Source organism: Pseudophryne corroboree, chromosome 1 (assembly GCF_028390025.1).
Source record: "Pseudophryne corroboree isolate aPseCor3 chromosome 1, aPseCor3.hap2, whole genome shotgun sequence".
In the NCBI taxonomy this organism is placed as follows: Eukaryota; Metazoa; Chordata; class Amphibia; order Anura; family Myobatrachidae; genus Pseudophryne; species Pseudophryne corroboree.
The window spans coordinates 717,370,282-717,391,845 of record NC_086444.1 but is presented as its reverse complement, the minus strand read 5'-3'; the positions used below and the strand labels follow the sequence as shown (position 1 = coordinate 717,391,845).

General features: G+C 46.1%; 1 protein-coding gene across 4 annotated transcripts in view; it reads right to left on the bottom strand.

The window, feature by feature from the left end:
- The window catches only part of LOC134909004 (GRAM domain-containing protein 2B-like), a 265,256-nt gene that overhangs the window by 119,273 nt on the left and 124,419 nt on the right, over positions 1–21,564 (bottom strand). For all 4 annotated transcript variants that reach the window (XM_063915384.1, XM_063915356.1, XM_063915376.1 and 1 more), the window contains exons 4-5: positions 18,151–18,220; positions 17,904–18,007 (exon numbers count right to left, since the gene is read on the bottom strand). In XM_063915384.1, the coding sequence (XP_063771454.1) occupies positions 17,904–18,007; positions 18,151–18,220 (174 nt within the window). The remainder of the gene's footprint in view (positions 1–17,903; positions 18,008–18,150; positions 18,221–21,564) is intronic.

The following is a 21,564-nucleotide window of genomic DNA, read 5'->3' as shown; positions in this document are numbered from 1 at the left end:
ACTGGGTCACGGTTCCGGTATCCTCAGCCACCCGCTAACCTACAGTCGCATCTCTATTCAACTGTCTTTGACGAACCCTATTAAACTACTTCAAGTAATAAATGCGCAAGACCTTCATCCGTCCCGCTCGTTTATTATTCAGAGATCCAAGTGCACCAGAATCATCTTCCCCAAATCCGGATCCACAAGAATCCTCAGATGTGACAGCTCTGTAACAACTTCTCCATGGAAGACGCCTTTATTAGATAAGGAATTATGTTCACACCCTGCTTGCGGAGGAGTAGCATCATTTCCGCCATGACCTTGGTGAACACCCTTGGTGCCGTGGAGATGATAGTGACAGTCCAGTGGCGCAAATCTTAGATAAGCCTGGTGAGGCGGCCAGATCGGAATGTGAAGGTACACATCCTTGATATCTAGGGATACCAGAAAATTCCCCCTCCTCCAGACCGGAGATCTCCGCTCTCAGACTCCATCTTGAATTTGAATTCCCTCAAATAAGGGTTCAATGACTTTAGGTTCAATATTGGCCTGACTGAACCATCCGGTTTCGGTACCACAAACAGGTTTGAGTAATAACCCTTGTTTGCTAGTTGAGGTGGAACTGGAACAATGACATTTGACTTTAGCAATTTTTGAATGGCTTCCTGTAGGATAGCACTTTCTGTCAGCGAAGCTGGTAAGCCTGATTTGAAGTATCTATGAGGTGGGAGTTCTTGAAACTCCACTCTGTACCCCTAGGAAAAAATGGGCCTAATTCTGAGTTGATCGCAGCAGCAATTTTGTTAGCAGTTGGGTAAAACCATGTGCACTGCAGGGGGGACAGATATAACATGTTCAGAGAGAGTTAGATTTGGGTGGGGTGTGTCCAAACTGAAATCTAAATTGCAGTGTAAAAATAAAGCAGCCAGTAGTTACCCTGCACAGAAACAAAATAACCCACCCAAATCTAACACTCTCTGCAAATGTTATATCTGTCCCCCAACCCTGCAGTGCACAGGGTTTTGCCCAATTGCTAACAAAATTGCTGCTGCGATCAACTCAGAAATAGGCCCAATATCCTGTACCCAGTGATCCAGGCATGAGGACTCCCAGACATGACTGAAATTTCTTAGTCTTGCTCAGACCTGCCCGATCTCCAGGCTGGGAGGTCCACCGTCATGCAGAGGATTTTGAGGAAGCAGAACCAGGTTTCTGTTCCTGGGAACCTGTTGGTGCAGGTTTTCTGGATTTCCCCCGACCTCCTCTAAAGAAAGTGGACGGGGGTTTGGATTTTTTTTAAGTTACGCGGTCTGAAAGGACTGCATTGTACATGTAGGATAAGATTTCCTAGTCGACGGTGTTGCAGAGGGAAGAAAATATACATTATGGTAAGAACTTAGCGTTGATAACGGTATTTCTCCTATGTCCACAGGTTATCCACAGGATAACATTGGGATATGATGGAGCGACAGTGGATTGGCACCAAACGATCACAAGCTTTCTGGGCTCCCAGGATGCAACGGGCTCGTCCATATAATCTCGCCCACCAACTCAATCAAATCAATTGTTTCCAAAGCATTTAGGCAGGAGCATTATGTAGAACCCTATTCAGGCGAGAAGAACATACATGCACACCCTTCCACGCAAGAAGGAAGAGGTTAGTGAGTATAAAGATTCTCAAATCAGGTGCGTCAGGGTGGGATCCCTGTGGAAACCTGTGGACATAGGAGAAAAAAGCAAATTATACTTACCGATAATTTCATTACTCCGAGATACTTCATGGCAGCCCTTACTCTTGGGATTGTATCCCATTCCTAACTTTAGACAGGGAATTTTTCACACACTTATGGACCACCCACTTTGGGTATATAGCCCTGCTCCTCCCCTTCCTCCATTAGTCTTTTGATTGTCTCCTGCGACCAGGCTATATTAAGACTTTATTAAGGGAGGGCATATTGTAGGCTGCCATGAAGTATCTCAGAGAAATGAAATTATCGGTAAGTATAATTTGCTTTTTCCTCCTACACTACTTCATGGCAGCCCTTACTCTTGGGATATACCAACACTCAGTATAGGGAGGGCAATATAAATACACAAGAGACGTTGTCTTAATGCTGAAAATTATAATTTGTATAATTCAATGCCGCATCAAAAGACACGTTTTCCAAAGTGGGCGTCTACAACATCTACCGCATAATGACTAGAGAATGTATGTATGGAAGACCATGTAGCTGCTGCACATATATCTTTCGCCGAGAGTCGTGCCTTCCTAGCCCAAAAAGCTGCCACAGCCCTGGTAGTGCGCGCCTTTAGCTCCTCCGGAACCTCACGACCATTCTGCTTGTAAACAAATGACAGGAGTTCCGTAATCCATCTGGAAATGGTCTATTTCGTAGGTCTCACGCCCTTTCTTGCTCCTGAATACAACACAAACAGGTGCTTTGTTTTACGAAACTCTTTAACTCTCTCCAAGTAGACTGAGACTGCTCTTATTAGATCCAACTTATGCATTTTCTGCTCCTCCTCATTCTGCGGCTGCGGGTAGAATGATGGTAACACAATGTCCTGATTCAAATGGAAATCTGTCACCACATTAGGCAGAAAATCTGGATTAGTTCTTAGAACAAGCCTATCCGGAAAGAAATTGAGATAGGGCTCCTCGGACCACAAAGCCTGCAGCTCTCCAACTCTTCTGGCTGAGGTGATGGCTACCAAAAACACTACTTTCCAAGTTAGAAATTTCAACGAGACGTCCTGTAGTGGTTCAAATGGGGACAACATTAATGAATTTAAACTAAATTTAAATCCCATGGAGCGAGAACCGACCTAATCCGAGGTGTTATCCTTTTAATTGCCTGACAGAACTTCTTTACTAGGCCGTCGTCGGACAATCTTCGCTCCAACAGGACACTTAGAGCTGCTATCTGAACCTTGATAGTAGATACTGCCAGCCCCTTCTCAAAGCCGTCAAACAAGAACTGTAAGACCTGAGACGTCTCTGCTTTCTGCGGATTAAATCTTGAGCCGGACCAAGAAATGAAAGTCTTCTAGACTCTATAATAAACTTTAGAAGATACTTTTTTCCTTGACTGAATAAGCAAACTAACGACCTGTACAGATAAACCCTTGTTTTTCAATAATTGCCGTTCAATTTCCATGCCGTCAAATGAAGTTGCTGTAGATTTGGGTGCAGCAATGGACCCTGACGTAACAGATCCGTTACTAGCGGCAACCTCCAGGGTTCCCCTACCGCCATCCTCAGTACTGAGGGAAACCACACTCTCTTTGGCCAATATGGGAGAATTATTATGACCTGCGCCCTTTCCTCCCTGATCTTTCTTAGGATATGTGCAATCATTGGAAACGGAGGGAAAACATATGGTAGCTTGAACCTCCATGGGAGAGAAAAGACATCTACTCCGCTTGATCCTGGGAGAGGATATTGGGAGAAGAACATAGGAACTTTCGCATTGATGTGCGTGGCCTGCCTGTGGCTGGCCGAATCTCTGTACAATCTGTCCAAACACTGTATCGCTCAATTCCCACTCTCCTGGTAGTATCTCTTGCCTGCTGAGAAAATCCGCCACAGAATTGTCCACTCCTGGAACATGTAGCTCTGATAGGGACTCGAGATGACCTTCTGCCCAATGCAGTATGTTTGACACCTCTTCCATTAACACCTGACTTCTGGTGCCTCCTTGCCGATTGAGATAAGCTACCACTGCTACATTGTCTGAAAATATTCAGAGATGTGCCCCCTGTAATTGCTCCTGGAAATACCTCATCGCCTTCCACACGGCTCTCATTTCCTTGTGGTTTGAAGACAGTCCTCTCTCTTCCCGGTTCCATTTACCTTGACAGTTCTGCTGCAACAAGTGTGCCCCCCAGCCAACTGCACTTGCATCTGTCGTTAGAATAAGATAGTGACGATCTGACAAAGCAGTCTTCCTGTCGACCAGTTCCATCTCCATCCACCAGTCTAGGGAGCGTCTTGCCTTTTGACCTAATTTTATGCGATAATTCAGGGAACAACCTCTCCGACAGTAGTCTATGACATCTAGTTGAAGATCTCTCATTCGCCACCTTGCCCAAGGGACTACGTCTATGGTGGAGGCCATCATCCCTAAAAGACGCATCCCTTGGCGCAGTGTCACACTGCTGCACTCTTTTAGTAGAGATGCCAGATCACAAATTTTTGCGCTCCTTTCTTCCGAAAGGCCTATCGTATAACTGACAGTATCCACCTGTACTCCAAGAAACTGGATCCTCTGCCTTGGTTCTAGCTGGCTTTTTTCCCAGTTTACATACCAGCCATCTTCTTGTAGGATCTGCAACGTCACCTCCAATGCTTCCTTTACCTTCCGAACAGACTCTCCGCATACTAGAAGGTCGTCCAGGTATGACCAAATCGCTATTCTTCGTCCTCTTATCACGGTCACCAGTGCAGACAGGACCTTGGTAAATATCCTTGGAGACGTCTTCAAACCGAAAGGAAGGCAGGTAAACTGGAAATGTTTGCCCATGACGCAGAACCTCAGGTACTTTCTGTGCCATCCGCTCACCGGCACATGAAAAAAAGCATCCTTCAGGTCTATGGATGCTAAAAAAATCCTCTTTCCTTACACCTGACAGGATGGATTTCATCGTCTCCATACGAAATGTTATTGTTTTTATATAGTTGTTGAGTTGTCTGAGATCCAGTATAGTCCTGAAGTCTCCAGATGGCTTTTTTATCAGAAATTTTCTGGAATAGAATCCGCTCTCTTTTTCTGAAGCCGGGACAGACTCTACTGCTTTTGCCCTGATTAGCTTTTCTAAACTGTCCTCCAGGGCCTTTACTTCCAGACTTAGAGTTGGTCTTGCTGAGATTTACGAATTTGTCCCTTCTTGGGACTTCGGAGAACTTTATATGGTATCCCTGAGATATCACGTCCAGTACCCACATATCCTGAATTGAACCTTGCCAATGACTGACAAACTTCTGGAGTCTGGCTCCTACTGCAAAAGATACCGGAACTCTGCGATAGTTATTGCCTTCGTCCACCTCTCCTGTAAGCCTGACGAAGGACTGCCTATTCGTCCCTGAGGAATACTTTCCCATATAAGCACGTCCTGGCCTATAACTTCTTGCCTCCTTAAACTGCTGTCTGGAGGAAGGAAATGGAAATCTATTTCTTTTGTCTTGAGGTAACTTCGCTGACTTACCTCCTGACATCTTCTGTATAATGGCCTCTAGTTTGTTACCAAATAATAGAGAACCCTCGTACGGCCGGCAAGGACACCAGCCGGTTTTTGGAATGCATATCCGCTGACCACGACCGAAGCCACAGGGCCCTTCTGGCCATTACACCTGCCGCCATGGACTTTGCTGCAAAATCTAGCACATCCAAAGAAGCTTCACACAGATACTATATGCCCTTAAGCATGACACCTAGACTCCTCTGCAAATATTGTCTTGAGATCTTTTTCTCCACATCTGTGGACAACGCTGATCCCCAAACTCTCAACGCTCTGGAAACAGACGCTATAGCTACACCAGACTTTAAAGATACTACTGAGGACATGTGTAACTTCTTCAGCGCACTCTCCATACGCTTATCCATGCCATCCTTTAGGACAGCTCCGTCTTCTAACAGAATAGTAGTTTTAGACACACTGCCGCATCAATTTTAGGCACTGCACACCAGCCCACAAATTGCTCATCCTCTATCGGGAACATACGATCAATTCGCTTTACACTGCCAAGTCTCTTATCAATGTTTTGCCACTCCTTAGACACTACTTCTTTCAATGCTTTATGAACCGGAAAACATCTATTCTTTTTGGATTTGTCCCCAAACAGAACATCCTTATCATCATCCCCTTTATCCGTCTGTTTATAATTCATAGTCTTAAATATATTCTTTAAGAGACTGTCCACAAGATCCAAGTGAAATTCTCTATCTTCCTCTTTCTCCTCTGACTCTGAATTAGAGGAAGCTTGATAATCAACATAATTGAAATCATTAGAGGCTGATTCGTCTTGAGAATAAATACTAGCCAGGGATCTAGATCTTTTATTTCCCTGCAGATCAGCCAGCTGATCTTTAGTAACAAAGAATCTCTTCATCCAATCTTTTAACTCCTGTATCTGTCTGGATTGACTGGCCTGCTGAATATCACTCTGTATACAGTCCTCACAGAACTTGACATTCTCAGAAGAGGAAAAGATCTTGTCACAGGCTGCACACTGCACATCCATATGCTGCTTCTTACACGGTCTCTTCCTTGGTAGAAACACACTACAAAATTAACAGTAATAAAATAACATTGAAAAAAACCTACCCTAACTACACAGAAAAAATGTAAACCTTGGAAAGAAAATGCCCTCTATGAGGAATTACCTCTTCCGGGCACTGACTAGCTTTTGGGGAGAACGCTCTGTATCAATTCTGCTGGAAAGCATAAACCCTGCCCAGCTCATAGGAGTCTCTCACTCCTGGTGTGCAGCGCCATTCATTTAAACTAGAAAATAAACCATAAAGTGGCGGCGCTGAGCAGACCGTCCCACAGCCTAACTGGGACGGCCGCTCCAGCACTTCCGCCTGCCAGCCGCCGCACGCTGCCTCTCCCCCCTGCGCTTCCGCCCGCCAGCCGCACATCCCCTTCACTGCGCTGCCCTTCCGGCCACCGCTACTTCCGAATCCGCCGGAGAGACGGGGCGCTGTGGCGAGCGGAGGAAACCTGCACCCGGGAAGAAGGCTCTAGGCAGCGGCTCGGGAGGGAGAGGGACCAGCGGCATTACAGAGCGGGCGGACACCTTTAGCTGACAACGGGGACTTACTTGACCGCCCCAAGCACATATAGCCATCCCCAGGGAGCCACCCTCTTCCAGTACGGCTGCAATGAGGCGTATAACTGGGAAATAGAGGTAAGTCCTGTAGCAAAAAACATTATTACCCTGTCAAGCTAGGAGACAAGAAAAAGACTAATGGAGGAAGGGAAGGAGCAGGGCTGTATACCCAAAGTGGGTGGTCCTTAAGTGTGTGAAAAATTCCCTGTCTAAAGTTAGGAATGGGATACAATCCCAAGAGTAAGGGCTGCCATGAAGGAGAAATACCGTTATCAACGGTAAGTTTTTACCATAACGTATATTTCTCCGGCAGGGTCCACAGGTTATCCACAGGATAACATTGGGACTTCCCAAAGCAATTTTTAGTGGTGGGGATGCTCCTGATTAGACAGGAGAACCTTTTCGCCTGAATTCAGCGTCATGAGAGGCAAAGGTATCTAAGGCATAATGTCTAATGAAAGTGTTAATGGAAGACCATGTGGCTACCTTACATATCTGTTCTGCTGAAGCACCATGTTGTGCTGCCCATGAAGGACCTACCTTACGTGTATGAGTGAGCAGAGACATTAGCCAGAACAGGGAGATCAGCTCGAGAATATGCTTCTGAAATCATCATTCAAAGCCATCTAGCTAGCGTCTGTTTAGTAGCAAGCCATCCCATCTTGTGAAATCCGTAGAGAATGAAGAGAGAATCTGTCTTTCTGATGGCACTGGTACGATCTACGTAGATTCTTAATGCACGGACTACGTCCAGCGACGCATCTCCCGCAGAAAGTCCCGATACCTGAAAAGCCGGGACTACAATTTCTTCGTTAAGGTGAAACTTCGAGACCACCTTTGGAAGATAAAGCAGTTCTCAGAACTATTCATGGTTATCTGGATAAAAAAAAAAAAAAAAATCAGAAAAGGAGATTTACATCAGCGCTCCTAAATCTGATACTCTTCTAGCTGATGTCCTAGTCAGTAGAAAGAGTACTTTAGCGGTCAACCATTTAAGATCCACTTTCTTAAGTGGTTCAAACGGAGCCCCTTGAAGGGCTTTTAGGAACAGACTTAAATTCCAAGGTACTGCAGGAGGAACAAAAGGTGGTTGAATGCGCAGCATTCCCTGGAAAAAAGTATGCACATCCTGTAAAGTGGCAATTTTCTTTTGAAACCATACGGTCAATGCTGAAACTTGAACTCTCAAGGAAGCCACCTTCAAACCCTTATCCATTCCTGCCTGAAGGAAATCTAAGATTCTGGATACTCTGAAAGATTTTGGATCCATATTTCTTTCACTGCACCAATGAATATAGGCTTGCCATATTCGGTGATAAATGCGAGCAGAGGAGGTTTTCCTTGCTCTGAGCATTGTTTGAATTACCTGTTGTGAAAAACCTCTTGACTTCAGGATAGAGGTTTCAACAGCCACGCCGTCAAAGACAGCCGATTCAGATGCCTGTGATAACAAGGACCCTGCATCAGTAGATCTGGACGTTGAGGGAGCGGAACTGGAGCATCCATCGACATTCTCTGCAGATCTATATACCAATGACTTCTGGGCCAAGCCGGAGCTATTAGAATCACGGCACCCTTTGCTTGCTTTATTTTCCTCACCACCCTGGGTAGCAGGGAGATTGGAGGAAACAGATATGCCAGATGAAAGTCCCATTACACTGACAGTGCGTCCACAAGGATCGCTCCGGGGTCTTTTGTTCTTGACCCGTATGCCGAAACTTTGTTGTTCAGACGGGACGCCATGAGATCTACCTCTGGCAATCCCCACTTGTCTACTAGAGTCTGAAATACTTCCGGGTGTAGAGCCTGGAACGAACACTGCGGACAATGCTGGAAGATGGAGTTCTGCCCACTTTAGTATGTGACTTCCTTCCTTCATTGATCTTTGGCTGCGAGTTCCTCCCTGATGGTTGAGGTACGCTACTGCCGTTGCATTGTCCGAGCGGATCTGGACTGGTTTTCCTTGCAGAATGTCCTTTGCCTGAACTAGAGCCAAGTAAATGGCCCTTATTTCCAACAGATTTATCGGCAGGCGACTTTCCCTTGCGGTCCATTTTCCCTGAAACCACAGGCTTCCGAGTACCGCACCCCAGCCTTGCAGGCTGGCATCTGTTGTCAGGACTTGCCACTCTTTTATCCAAAAGGGTCTCCCCTTGTTTAAATGGTCTGTCTGTAGCCACCACGCTAGAGACCTTTTTACGTTTACTGGAAACTTTATCATCTGCTTTTTTATCGTCTGATGATTTCCATTCCATTTGGTCAGAATAAGGTGCTGCAATGGTCTGGAGTGGAATTGCGCATATTCCACCATGTCGAAGGTTGATACCATCAGACCCAACAGTCGCATTGCTGCATGGACTGACATTGTCTGGGCGTGCAACGCTTCCTGAGCCATGACCTGCACCTTGACTATCTTTTTCTCTGGTAAGAGAACTTTCTGTAGGTCTGAATCCAATATGGCCCCCAAATGAACACCCGCTGTGATGGATTCAGGGATGACCTTTCCCAATTTATGAGCCACCCGTGTCTCTGTAAACAAATTATTGTCTGTTGAAGATGGCTCAAAAGTAAATCCTGTGAATGTGCTAGGATTAATAGGTCGTCGAGGTATGGGAATATTCTTATCCCCTGTTTGCGCAGACAAGCTGCCATAACCACCATGATCTTGGTAAACACCCTGGGTGCTGTAGCTAGCCCGAAGAGCAAGGTTTGGAACTGAAAATGTTCCTGGAGGATGGCAAACCTGAGGTAACACTGATGTGACAGTGCTATAGGCACATGTAGGTAAGCATCCCGTACATCCAGAGATACCATGTAATCTCCCGGTTCCATAGCCAACATTATAGAGCATAACGTCTCCATGTGGAACTTCGGGATCCATATGCATTCGTTCAACATTTTCAGATTGAGAATTGGTCGATATGACCCATTTGGCTTCTGGATTAGAAATAGATTGGAGTAAAACCCCTGTCCCCTTTATGATGGAGGTACTGGAACAATCACACCTGACTGCAGTAATTTTTGGACTGCTTCTTGCAGGGCATTGGCCTTCGACTCTATACGAGACGGGCTGGTGCAAAAAAATCTTTGAGGAGGCTGCCTCCTGAATGGGAACCCATACCCGAGATACCACCTTCTGCACCCAAGCATCTCTCGTCGACTGTTGCCATATGTGTGAAAAATGAAGGAGTCGGCCCCCAACCCTGGAATCCTCCAGGCGGAGGCCCGTCTCTTCAGGCTGATGGTTTCTGTTCAGGCTTGGAAGCTGGCTTTTTGCTAGCCCACTGCTTCCTACCCCTGGTTTTAAACTGGGGTTGCTTAGGCTCCTCTTTAGCTTTCGCTTTGCCAACGAAAAGACCCTTGGACTTCGGGTTATAGGTAGCCGGAAATCTGACCTTCTTTGATTCAGCCTCTGATTCTAGGATATCCGATAAAGGTTTTCCAAATAATATATTACCAACGAAAGGCAATGCTTCCAATTCCATCTTGGATTCCGCATCTGCCTTCCAGGTACGTAGCCAAACTGCTCTGCGAGCGACTACTGTCAAGGCTGAAGCTTTAGAAGCAACTGTACCTACATCAATTGCTGCTTCTTCCAAGTATTGGGCAGATTGTCTTAAACGGCTAAAACGATCCTCTTGCTCCCTAGTAGAAGAGATGTCATTCTCTAGTTCCTCTATCCATTCGCCCATTGCCTTTGCTACCCAGGCCGAAGCCATAGCAGGTCTTACCACTGCTCCTACTAGAGAAAATATATTTTTCAAAAGGCTATATACCCTTCTGTCTGTGACATCATTTAGTGAGATAGATGACAGTGGTAAAGCAGATTTATGCACAAGTCGCAGAACATGTGCATCTACTTTTGGAGGAACTTCTCTTTTTGAACACTCCACAGCTGGAAATGGATAATAAGAATCCCATCTTTTAGGAATCTTATATTTCTTACTGGGCCTCGCCCAAGACTCATCCATCATTTCCGTCAGCTCATCTGACGCTGGGAATTCAGCTTTCACTGATTTTGTACGTTTAAACACAGGTGCTTTAGATTTTAACACTGTCTTGGCTGGCTCTTCCATTGAGAGAACAGCCTTCACAGCATTAATACGTTCAGCTACATCTTCTGAACTAAAACTCTGCGACTGATCATCATACGGAGTATTCGAATCTACTGTATCATCATCTGTTGTATCATCTTGTGTAGTCTGCCACATAGACGTATCTGTCTTAGTCTTACCTGTCCCTTGGTCGCTTGTAGAGGCTACTGGAATCAAGCCATAGGAAGGGAGCTGCATGTATGGGTAATAGTGTAACCTAATCCTTGAGGTGGTGCTACCGGAGTTAAACTGTCTGCTATTGAAGATAGAGTCTTTGCGATCATATTCCATGGTGGCTCTGTTCATGGTTGAACCAACTCCTGTTTTTTACTTTGCTGAAAAGCAAAACAGTTCACACACAAGCCCTCATAAGTGACCAATTGGTCCATACCAATTAACCCTGTCTTACAAGATAAGCATGTTAGGGATGTAGGAGTGCTTGATAAATTCTCGTCACTTTTGCCGCTCATGGTAATAATCTGTTAATGACTACACAATTTGTGACTGAAAATCACCTATATATGAGTATATAGAAGTGAGATCAATCTGACCACAGTGTACCTGAATTGAGGGTCAGAACAGGACTGACATTACACAGAAAAGTCAGCACACATACTAGCAGTCAGTCACATGTTAAAGCATTAGACATTGTCATATGAGAATACAACCCCCATAACAACTTATACACAAGTAGGAAAATTGTACTTCTGTTTTTAACTGGTTCTTTTTCAACATAACATGCAGAAAACACAGTAATATACAGATCTCATATGCAATAGGTACTATAAATTAACAATTCATACTAAGAAGTAGAGAGAATTTTTAGTACTGTATACCCTGCCTCCGTAGAGCAGGATACAGGGAGACTCACCACACTTCCATATCCAAGCAAATACGCTCGTAAGACGCTGAGTGGATTCAGACGCTACTGATGTACACTACCGCTCCTTTAGATAACTGATAACAGACACTGTCGCTCACTGACGGACACGGATGCTCAGCGACTTCCACGTGTATGCAGACGCTAAGGCCTGCGACTCGGTCTAGGCGGGATTTCTAGTGTACACAACCGCAGCGTCTAAGCTGCGACAGACTACCCTCGAGGTAGTGTGAGCCGGAAGTGAGGTCATTCAGTTCATGGACGAGAAACACGCGGGAACTGGTCATGAACTCGGAGCAGGGGCGGCCAGGAGAGCGTCTGAATTCCCCTGTTGACTTAAACTCTAAGGATCGTGGCCTCACCTAGTCCTGGCGCCTATGATCCCTGGAGTCTCCAAATCAGTGTAGCCGTGTCCTGACCCCTCTAGTAAGAGGAAATCCATAGACTTACCGTCCCCCCATGCTCCGGCCACAGCCTGGTTACGTCTGCTGGACCTGCTAGAACATCAGACACAGACGCCCGTCGAGACAGCACTAATACCGCGAAGGTAAGCGTTGTTGCGACCCGGTGGGGGGTTGTTGGAGCGACTCTTTCTAGTATGCGGTTAAGACGCTGTTAAGAAAAGTCGCTCAAAAAATATAGGCTGCTTTACTACAGCAGCCCTGTGACCATGCGGCTTCCTGCCGCACCAAGCAAAAAACTGATTTGACTGAGTCAGTGGGTAGGACTATATGGTGAAGGCCCCAATGCATCCTGGGAGGCCAGAAAGCTCGTGACCGTGTTGGTGCCATTTCCGCTGTCGCTCAACCATATCCCAATGTTATCCTGTGGATAATCCTATGGACCCAGCCAGAGAAATTAAGTAAGCAATCACACTAGCAGTCAGTCACATGTTATATATTAGTCATATATTTGTCATATGAGCATATTATCAACTACGAACACATTTCAAGTATGTAGGAGTACATCTACTGTAATCTGTTCTATACAGTTATTTTAATGTATTCAGACGCAGTTGCGGAGAAAACCACAGTATTGTACATAAACTCACATGCAATAGGCACTAAACTTAACTATTCATACTGACAAAAAGTAGATAAAAATTTAGTGCTTTATAACCCTTACTCCGTAGAGTGAGATACAGGGAGACTCACCCCACTTCCAGGATCGGTCAATACGTTAGTAACCGCTGAGTGGATCCAGACGCTACTAGTGTACACTGCCGCTCCGATAAATTTTAGTGGACACAGATGCTCAGTGAACGCCAGTGCATGCAGACGCTCATGTCTGCGACCTGGTCTCTTAGCAGTAAACTTTAGTGTATACAGACGCAGCGGCCTATGCTGCGGCCTACTCCCCTCGTGGTAGAGTCTGAGACGGAAGTGAGGCAATCAGTTCATGGCGGGAGACGCACGGTAACTGGTCATGAACTGGGGGGAGGGGCGACCAGGAGAGTGTCTGACTCCCCACTGCTGACATCAACACTAGGGATCGCAGCCTCAAACTAATCCTGGCGCCTTATGATTCCTAAAGCCTAGCGCTGGAGCACCCGTGGTGGCGGCGCGCCAGCTACTGTTTGATAGTCTCCTCCCAAACAGTGCGGCAGTGTCCGTATTCCCCTTCCTTGCAGAACCGATGCCTTATCTTCTCCCTGTGCTCCGGCCACAGCCTGGTAACGTCTGCTGGGCCTGCTAGTTACATCCGACACAGACGCGTTAGGAATGATCACTCAGAAAACATAGTAAGACTATAAAAATAAACCAAATGAAGCTTAGGGCTGCCAAAAAACAGCAGCCCTGCGACCATGGTCCGGCTCCTGCCGCACCAAACAAAAAACTGATTTGACAGAGTTGGAGGGCGGGATTATATGGACGAGCCCGTTGTATCCTGGGAGGCCAGAAAGCTTGTGATCGCTTGGTGCCAATCCGCTGTCGCTCCATCATATCCCAATGTTATCCTGTGGATAACCTGTGGACCCTGCCGGAGAAAGTTGACTTACCCACAGTTGCTGTGGAGATCCACGCATCTAATTGCTTCCCCAAACAGAGCCTGACCTGTGAAGGGTAGGGTCTCCACACTTTTCTTGGATTCAGCATCCGCAGACCATTGACGCAGCCAGAGTCCCCTGCCAAGACAGCCATGGAAGAAGCTCTCGCATTAAGATGTCCAAGGTCCTTCATGGCCTCCACCATGAAACCTGCAGAATCCTGTATGTGATGTAAAAACAATTCAATGTCACGTGTATCCATAGAATCTAATTCCTCTGGTAAAGTGCCTGACCACTTCACTATGGCCTTAGAAATCCATGCACAAGCAATAGTGGGTCCTAAAGCTATGCCATTAGCTGTGTATAATGATTTGAGTGTAGTCTCAATCTTGCGGTCAGCCGGCTCTTTTAAAGCGGTGGACCCAGGGACAGATAAAACCACCTTCTTAGACAACAAAGATACAGAAGCGTCTACTACAGGGGGTTTTTCCCACTTTTTCCTGTCCTTCTCAGGGAAAGGAAAAGCAATGAGAACCCTTTTTGGGATCTGGAACTTTCTCCAGGTTTTCCCAGGATTTTTCAAACAGTGCGTTTAATTTCTTAGATGCAGGGAATGTAAGGGAGGTTTTCTTATTGTCTGTAAAATAAGCTTCCTCTACCTGCTCAGGTACTTTATCAGTAATGTGTAAAATGTCCCTAATAGCCTCAATCATGAGTTGCACCCCCTTAGCAAGGGATGCCTCCCCCCCAGAATATCACCATCTCCGTCCCCTGAATCAGGGTCGGTGTCCGTGTCAGCTTGCATTATCTGGGTAAGAGCACACTTTTTTAGGGTATATACCAGGGGCTTTTGAGGAGGCAGTGGGAGCTGAATACGACAAAACCTCTACAGGTTGTTTTAAATCCTGTGTTTCAGTCTCATTATGAGCTATCCTAGATGAAATCTGGGATATCATTCCCCAGATAGAAGCCACCCATGGGGGTTCGGATTCAGAAGCCTGGGACAGTATATATTACATTCCTGAGTACATGGAATAGACTCTTCAGGAGAAGATTCACACTCTGCAGCACAAGACACAGAGTCCCTGGACATGGTAATGTGAGATAGATCAACACACACACACACACACACACACACACACAGGAAAATGTAGACATAGTTTCCCCACAGAGTACCTTCAGAGAGACACAGAGTATAAGGAGCCAGCCACACAGCGCCCCTGTAGGCAGTTATTATGATAAATGCCTGGCGCTGACTGAATAACCTCAATAGATTACACAGTGAAATATAACACTCTCCCACCCTTGTCTAATACACCCTGGTACCGCAGAGGATATCTGGAGTGAAGAGGAGGGCAGCGCTCCCAGTCAGCGTCTCTGTAGTGTGATCTGCAGGGAGAAAATGGCGCTGGCGAGTGCTGGATCCGCTCTGAGGAAGAAGCCCCGCCCCCTGTAAAGGCGCGTCTTCCCGCTGCTGAGATTATACTGGGCTGAGGTAAATGTGGTTGCTAACAGCAGGATTAGCCCCTGTATACCAGTGTAGGGTCTGTGCGCTGGCTCAGGGCGCCTCTCACATTGTACCGCTGAGCCCTCTGGAGCGCAGCTTCGCAGGGCTGCGCTCCAACCCTTATGCCGCCATTCTCGCCGGCGACCCGCTTACCGGGGCGCCGGCATCATACTCACCACTTCATCTTCTGGCTCTGTTAAGGGGTGGCGGCCGTGAGCGGTCGCCTCGTGGGCTTGCGATTATCACCCTCAGGAGCTGTGTCCTGTCAGCGGAGATAGGAGCCATTAACCTCTAGGGTTGGATCCTACTCCGACCCACCCCCCCACCCCCACGAAGCAGAGAGGCTGTTGCCAGCAGCCTCCCTGTACCCAACTCTTTAAAAAAAAAAAATAATAAAACTAAAAAAACTCCTAGGAGCTTCCCTAGCTGTGACTGGCTCCACCGGGCACATTTTATAAACTCTGTCTGGTAGGAGGGGCATAGAAGGAGGTGCCAGCCCACACTATTAAACTCTTAAAGTGCCCATGGCTCCCAAGGGACACGTCTATACCCCATGGTACTAATGTGGACCCCAGCATCCTCTAGGAAGTAAGAGAAAAGACATGTAGAATACTCAAGTGTCTGTAAAGTCTCAGCGCTATGGACAGGTGGCTTTACAGGGGAGACCCTGACCTGTAATCCCAGAGACCAGTAGCAGCTACGCTCATAAGATGGCGCCCAGCGTCTGTCAGGAACTGAAGGAGCGAGTGTGAGGCAGCTCCAGGGCAGGAAATCTGCGAGGAGATGGCGCCCTGGGCCGGGGGAGGGGCTACAGGTCAAGCGCTGGCTCCCCTATGCTGGGCCTCACCGCCGGTACTACGGAGCCTTACCAACAGGGGCGTTAGTACACCCGACCTGTACTCCTATGCCCTGGCCGATATAGTGGGGTCCCTGCTCGGTAACAGTGTCCACGCCAGCGTCGCAGTACGTCTCCATAGACTCCAACAGGAACATGATTTAGCGGCGGGTCCCGCCTGGGGGACCCTCTTACCTCCTCCCTTCATAGCAGCCACGCAAACCAGGAGAGTGTCTGCGACTGTGTGCCTAAGCCGGAGCGTCTCCGCCACAAGTACCCGGGATCTGAGTCGCGGGAGTATGTGATGCTACTTGGGAGGTGACAGAGACGCAGCGCTGAATGTCACCCTGACATAACAGTGCTGCGTACCTTGAAGTCTTCAGCTTTTTCAGGGCTGCACAGTGCAGCCCATCTGTTAGGTGACCTGCTGCCTGCAGGCACCACTCGAAACTGAGCTCTCAGTGCCTGGAGACGTTGTTATAGAGGAGGCCCCAATGCATCCTGGGACAGTCAAAGCTTTGCCTGTTGGTGTCTCTGGATCCAAGATCCCGCTCTATAACCCAATGTATTCCCTGTGGAACACCGTGTACCCCGCTGCATTAATGTGGCTATGTGGAGGGCATTTTTAGGGTTTTCCCTACTGCATGAATGGAAGCACAGCCATATCTATTCCTTATTTGTGAATAAGGATTTTGATCTGATACTTTTAATGGGATGCATGTGTCACTTTCCCACTGAACTTCAGCAGATAATTTTAAGATGCACCTTGCAAAATGTAAAATAATACTTCAAAACACACAAGTGGGCCAAATCGAATAAAACCAGTCCTGGAATCATGGGAATCGAAAAATAAACAGAGATGAGTTTTTAAAGAAAAAAATAGAAAAGTTTAATTAAATTAAGAGAATGAGAAGTGGCAGGAGGATAGACTTTGTGATGCTTCCACTTTTGGACACTGCAACATCTAGCTCTATTTTAATATTTTGCCGTTTTAATGTTAATCGGAATTGTTGTATTCTAACAAAAATTATACTTAAATTTTCACTGCACCATATGCAGACACTCTTTTCCCCTCTTAAATTGGGTAAAGTTCCTTTTTGAGTCTGTAGAAGCACCCCCTGCTAGAATACATTCCGTGATTACCAATAATTGAGATGCATTATGGAAGGGTTAAAAAACAGATCAATTGGATGAGATACAAACTAGTGCAACAGGTTTCCCCGCATCTAATTGCATGTTGTAGTATATCAAAGCTAAGTTTCAGCACCTCTATACAGGTTGAGTATCCCTTATCCAAAATGCTTTGGACCAGAGGAATTTTGGATATCGGATTTTTCCGTATTTTGGAATAATTGCATACCATAATGAGATATCATGGCGATGGGACCTAAATCTAAGCACAGAATGCATTTATGTTACATATACACCTTATACACACAGTCTGAGGGCAATTTTAGCCAATATTTTTAATAACTTTGTGCATTAAACAAAGTTTGTGTACACACACAATTCATTTATGTTTCAGATACACCTTATACACACAGCCTGAAGGTCATTTAATACAATAGTTTTAATAACTTTGTGTATTAAACAAAGTTAGTATACATTGAGCCATCAGAAAACAAAGGTTTCACTATCTCACTCTCACTCGAAAAATTCCGTAATTCGGAATAATCCGTATTTCGGAATATTTGGAAATGGGATACTCAACCTGTATTAGCTTAAAATTTGAGAAAAACAAACACACACACAAAACAGATTTCATTCTCCACCTAAACAGACTCACCTTAATCTCCTTGCGTAGCATGTTGCAATAGAAACCCAAGTAGTTGTGGGAGATATAGAGACGCCCCTGGTACAGAACCTCTCTCTGAAGGGCACAAGTAAAGCCTGCAAGAGTAGGGTAAACAACTTAGTTTACATTAGTGTATATTCAACAACAAAAAAATATGCTATTTTTGAGTGAGTGATAAAGAATCTTAGTAGTGGCATTCACAATACAAAAGAATTAAGAATCATATGGATTTGCTTACTATCTTTTAGCTCCTCGTCTTCAGGAACATCACGAAATATTTTGTGGAAAGCAAGGTTGTGTTTTGGTAGCTGTAAAAACAAAGCAGAGAACAGACATACAAATTATTTGATGAAAAGAGAAGAAAAAAGGCATGGACATGAATGGGAGAAAAACATTTTTTGGGATTTTTGGTCGCTTAGTGTTGAATCCTTGTCTCTTAAGCAGGCTGGGCGACGCTGGACCATGGGATTGCAGGTCTGACTGGAGTTTGGCTTCTAATGTAAACTGCAGCTAAAAACCCAAGCTCCTGCCCCTGTAACCCCACAATTCCAGTACTTCTTAAAGAGTCCGGAAAGGAGTAGCAGTAACCTAGTGAAACTGTTAGAATATTAAAACAAACCAGTAGGGAAAAGACGGTCAAGAAACAACACCTTGCACAACAGAGCGTGAGGAAGGGAACGACCCAGACTGCTTAAGAGAAAAGGATTCAACTGTAAGCGCCCCAAAATTATATTTTCTCTTGCAGCAAAGCTGGGCAATACTGGACCATGGGACGATCAACAGCCGCCCCAGGCGAGGGAACGCTTAGGCTGCCTGACCAAAAAGAAAAAATGTACACTCAAATGGGCATCCCTAGAGGCAAAACCCTGTAAACAAGCCAACATATGGAAAGAGGACTAGGTAGCGGCACAACAGATCTGGTCCGCTAAAACCCCATGAGGGCATCACCACACTAGTGGAATGTGCAGACATCCGGTTTGGAGACTGTTGCCTCACACCAGAAGAGAGTCGAGTGATGACCAAGTAGATGCAACATGTAATGGTCTGTACTGGAGCTGGCAAACTGTGTTGTAGTCCGTTGTCAAGAAAAATTAGAGAATCTGTGCGGCGAACAGAAAAAGCATAGTTCAAGTAAATTTGCAGAGCTCAGCATTCACCTGGCAAAGCCAGATCATACCAGTCCCAGGAAGTCACTGAAGCAGAAAAAACAACAACGGTGTAAGGGAAGAATCAAAACAATGTTTAGCTGTAACGGAGAAACCAAACAGAGAACCGAACTATCGTCCTGGAGTATGAGGAAAGGCAGCATATTGAATAAAACCCCTTACAGGGACACACGTCGATGTGAGGGAAAAGTCATAACTTTTAAGAGCCACGTTCAAGTAACCAACTAAAGGGGATAATTCAATTTGCCCCGGTAATTTACCGGGGCTAATTGTCCCGCCAGGGGCTAGCTAATTAGCAGAGATAAGCCGCGGCATGCTCCGGCTTACCGGGGATTTAGTTTCACCTGCCTCCGGCAGGCGAAGCAGAATACCCGAAAACAGCCCCGTTTTCGTCCGAAAACGGGTCTGTTTCACACGAAAAAACACACCGGTTTCACTGAACCTGTGTGTTTTCGGGAGAAGGTTTTTTTTATTTATTTATTCTTTTTTACAGGAGATCCATCCAATGGTGAAACATCGGAAAACAGCCTGATGTTTTACCAGGGATAATTGGACAAAGTTTGAAGCTAGCCTCCAAACCCCACTGAAAGAAGGCCAAGAAACGAGAAACAAGATGCAGAGTTTCAAAACTCTGCGGCAACTGAGATGAAAACAGGGTTCCTGCTCACATTATGGAGAGAGAGAGAGAAAGAGAGAGAGAGCACGATATAAAGAAAGTCCTCATTTAGAAACGGGCCTCGGTGCAGCAGGTCTAGTCGGAGTGGAAAACGCCACTCGAAAATGTTGGCGTGGCCAATCTGAAGCCACTACAAGCACTGTCACTCAATGATCTCTCATGCGCTTGATTAGCCGAGGCAACATTGGAGTACTTGGAAACAGCCACGCTAGATGAAAAACACACAGAACCATATAGAATCCACTGTAATAGGCAGCGGATTCTAGGATCTCGAAAACAAAAGTGTGGAATCTTGAAATTGTGTCGAGAGTCCATAAGATCCACCTCAGGAAGGCCACCCTTCCGAATAACTTGATGGGAGACACTCCTCTGGAAGAGACATGCTTTTGCGGAGCAAGACTGATTTCCAATTTCCTACATCCAATATGAACACCACTGAGAATGCCGGAACAAAGATCTGTACCAAGGAAAGGAACTTTCGCCATTACTGTGGTGTTATTTGTGCTTACATGACGAGCGACATAAGCCACCGCCGTGGCTTTGAGTGAATGAAAATAAACTGGCCGGCTGACCAGGGCCAACTGGAGAGAGAGCCAGAAAATAGGCTCGGAGCTTGAGCAAATTTATAGTCAGAGCCGTGTCCGACGATGACCAAAGGAGATGAATGGAAGCCAGCCAACAGTGGAGAGCAGAGTGAACTAGAAGCAGAGATAAGAGGGACTAAGGGGGTAATTCAGAGATGATCACAGCAGCAAATTTGTTAGCAGTTGGACAAAACCATGTGCACTGCAGGGGGTGCAGATAATAGGATTTTAAATACCTACCGGTAAATCCTTTTCTCTTAGTCCGTAGAGGATGCTGGGGACTACAAAAGGACCATGGGGTATAGACGGGATCCGCAGGAGACATGGGCACTAAGACTTTTACTGGGTGTAAACTGGCTCCTCCCTCTATGCCCCTCCTCCAGACCTCAGTTATAGGAACTGTGCCCAGGGAGACGGACATTTCGAGGAAAAGGATTTTTGTTAAACTAAGGGTGAGATACATACCAGCTCACACCACAACACACCGTACAACATGGCTTTTAAGAAAATACCAGTTAACAGCATGAACCAAAAACAGCAACAGGCTAAACATAACCGAAACACAACCTCTGTGTAACAAAAGCAATAACTATCAACAAGTACTGCAGATAGAGTCCGCACAGGGACGGGCGCCCAGCATCCTCTACGGACTAAGAGAAAAGGATTTACCGGAAGGTATTAAAATCCTATTTTCTCATACGTCCTAGAGGATGCTGGGGACTCCAAAAGGACCATGGGGTTTATACCAAAGCTCCAGACTGGGCGGAAGAGTGCGGACGACTCTGCAGCACCGATTGAGCAAACATGAGGTCCTCATCAGCCAGGGTATCAAACTTGTAGAACTTAGCAAAAGTGTTTGAACCCGACCAAGTAGCTGCTCGGCAAAGTTGAACCGCTGAGACTCCTCAGGCAGCTGCCCAAGATGAGCCCACCTTTCTGGTAGAATGGGCCTTCACCGACTTCGGTAACGGCAATCCAGCCGTAGAATGAGCAAGCCGAATCGTATTACAGATCCAGCGTGCAATAGTCTGCTTAGAAGCAGGAGCCCCAATTTTGTTGGGAGCATACAGGATAAACAGAGCCTCTGATTTCCTAATCCGAGCCGTTCTGGCGACAAATTTTTAAAGCTCTGACTACATCAAGAGACTTTGAATCAGCCAAGGCTTCAGTAGCCACAGGCACCACGATAGGTTGGTTCATGTGAAACGAAGAAACCACCTTAGGCA